The 1,750-nt window shown below is 32.6% G+C and overlaps 2 protein-coding genes across 2 annotated transcripts in view; both read left to right on the top strand.

Annotated features, from left to right (window-relative positions):
* The window catches only part of LOC108730651 (DNA-binding protein D-ETS-6), a 6,259-nt gene extending 5,206 nt beyond the window's left edge, over window positions 1-1,053 (top strand). Inside the window, 2 exon segments of the mRNA XM_018460486.1 lie at window positions 1-140; window positions 707-1,053. The exon segment at window positions 1-140 is cut by the window's left edge and continues 18 nt beyond it. Coding sequence (XP_018315988.1) covers window positions 1-140; window positions 707-1,034 — 468 coding nt within the window. The 3' untranslated portion in view covers window positions 1,035-1,053.
* Window positions 1-1,750, top strand: part of abo (de-etiolated protein 1 abo) — an 18,870-nt gene that overhangs the window by 7,222 nt on the left and 9,898 nt on the right. The window lies entirely within an intron of this gene.

Raw genomic sequence — 1,750 nt, 5'->3', positions numbered from 1 at the left:
TCGTCTAACTCATCTTGTATTGCATGGGAGGGCTCGAATGGGGAATTCAAGCTCACCGATCCGGATGAAGTCGCGCGCCGTTGGGGTGAGCGCAAGAGCAAGCCTAACATGAATTACGACAAACTATCACGCGCGTTGAGGTAATTGTATAAACCGATATATAATGATACAATTATACATACTATAAATTATGTCTCTGTATTGATAGAAAAGTGATATAAGTAAAAAATTAGCATTTTTTTTAGATAAATATGAAAAGAAATTGATTCTAAAGACTATATTTTCTATGAACAACGACACATTTGTAACTCATTTATTTATATAGAAGTGTCGCAACATTTTGATAATGAAATTTACACTATATTAAAGTTGCAGTGTTCGAATTTTGAAAATTCACTCTAATTTTAAACAATACTTTATAATTAAAAGGATAACATAAAAAGAAAGTAAAGTTATAAAAATGCATATTTACTATCCTATTTATAATGTTCCAATTGAAAATTTTAAAAATATTCTACTGAGAAAAATTGATAATTTTAAATTGTCATTTTTCTATTAATATAGCGATATATTGTTTACCTTTCTTTTTTTTCCACTTTTATATATAGATTTTCTTTTTTTTCTCAACTCTTGTGGACTTATAGAATACTTTGGAACAATTTACGTTAACACAGCGTTGTTAAAAAAGAAAAATGTTATTTCACAGATATTACTATGACAAGAATATAATGACAAAGGTTCATGGTAAACGTTATGCATACAAATTCGATTTTCGTGGTTTGACGATGGCTTGTCAGTCGCAAGCAGGAATTATGTTAGAAGCATCAACGTCGTCGCGCGTAACAAATATGAGCTGCCATCCTCATCAGGCTCATCGCACTCATCGTTTGTATCCAGTTGGACCTGCTCAGCATTCTGCACCGTCCACCTTCCAATCAGAACAGTCGTCTTCCAATCAACAACAGCCACCACCACCTCCACCACCATTGCCACCACCACATTATTGGCCATATCGATATTCACCACCAACATAACATTGTTTCCAATCACTGTTAGGCATACAAGATTACATCAGCTGATGTTAAACTTTGTTCTTCTTCTTGAACTCCTTCCCAGTAAACATCAATTGAATGTAATAATAATAATTTCATACTTGACAATATAAACCTAACACATGTAAAACTCATGTCAGATTAAAGATTGAAATTGAATTAAAATTTAACCAAATCAGAAGAAACAAATCAATATCAAATTAATGAATTTTACTTTGATTTGTCAAATTCCAGTCCAATCTCCATTTCAAATTCTAGTCTAATACAAGCTTTATAATAATGTTGCTGGGTATGAAATTATAATATACAGGGTGAGTCATTTTAATCTATGGACCCGAATATCTTCCAAATTACGGTATCTACAAAAAAATGGTTTAGATAAAAGTTGACCAGGACAGAGGGGGTCATTTAATTGTACCATTAGTTTTGACCTTGAGGTCAATTTTGAAGGTCATTTCAAGGTCACGATGGTTTTTTTAAATGGGACACCCTATTTTTGACTGCGGATTTCGAAAGAGCGGAAAATTTTACATCAAACTTGTCTTATGAAAAAATTGTTTTTGCGACCTTGGAAAGGTCAAAAATGAAGGTCAAATGCCTGAAAAACGATCTGGTGTACTTTTTCTGAAATGACGTGGTTTTCTGGGTAACACAAATGTGCATAATGCTTGAAACAAGTCAATGAATTGTAAAAGTGT

The sequence above is a fragment of the Mycetomoellerius zeteki genome, unplaced genomic scaffold, assembly GCF_001594055.1.
Source record: "Mycetomoellerius zeteki isolate Tzet28-1 unplaced genomic scaffold, Tzet1.0 scaffold94, whole genome shotgun sequence".
Lineage (NCBI taxonomy): Eukaryota > Metazoa > Arthropoda > Insecta > Hymenoptera > Formicidae > Mycetomoellerius > Mycetomoellerius zeteki.
This window is presented reverse-complemented; position numbering and strand designations above follow the sequence as displayed.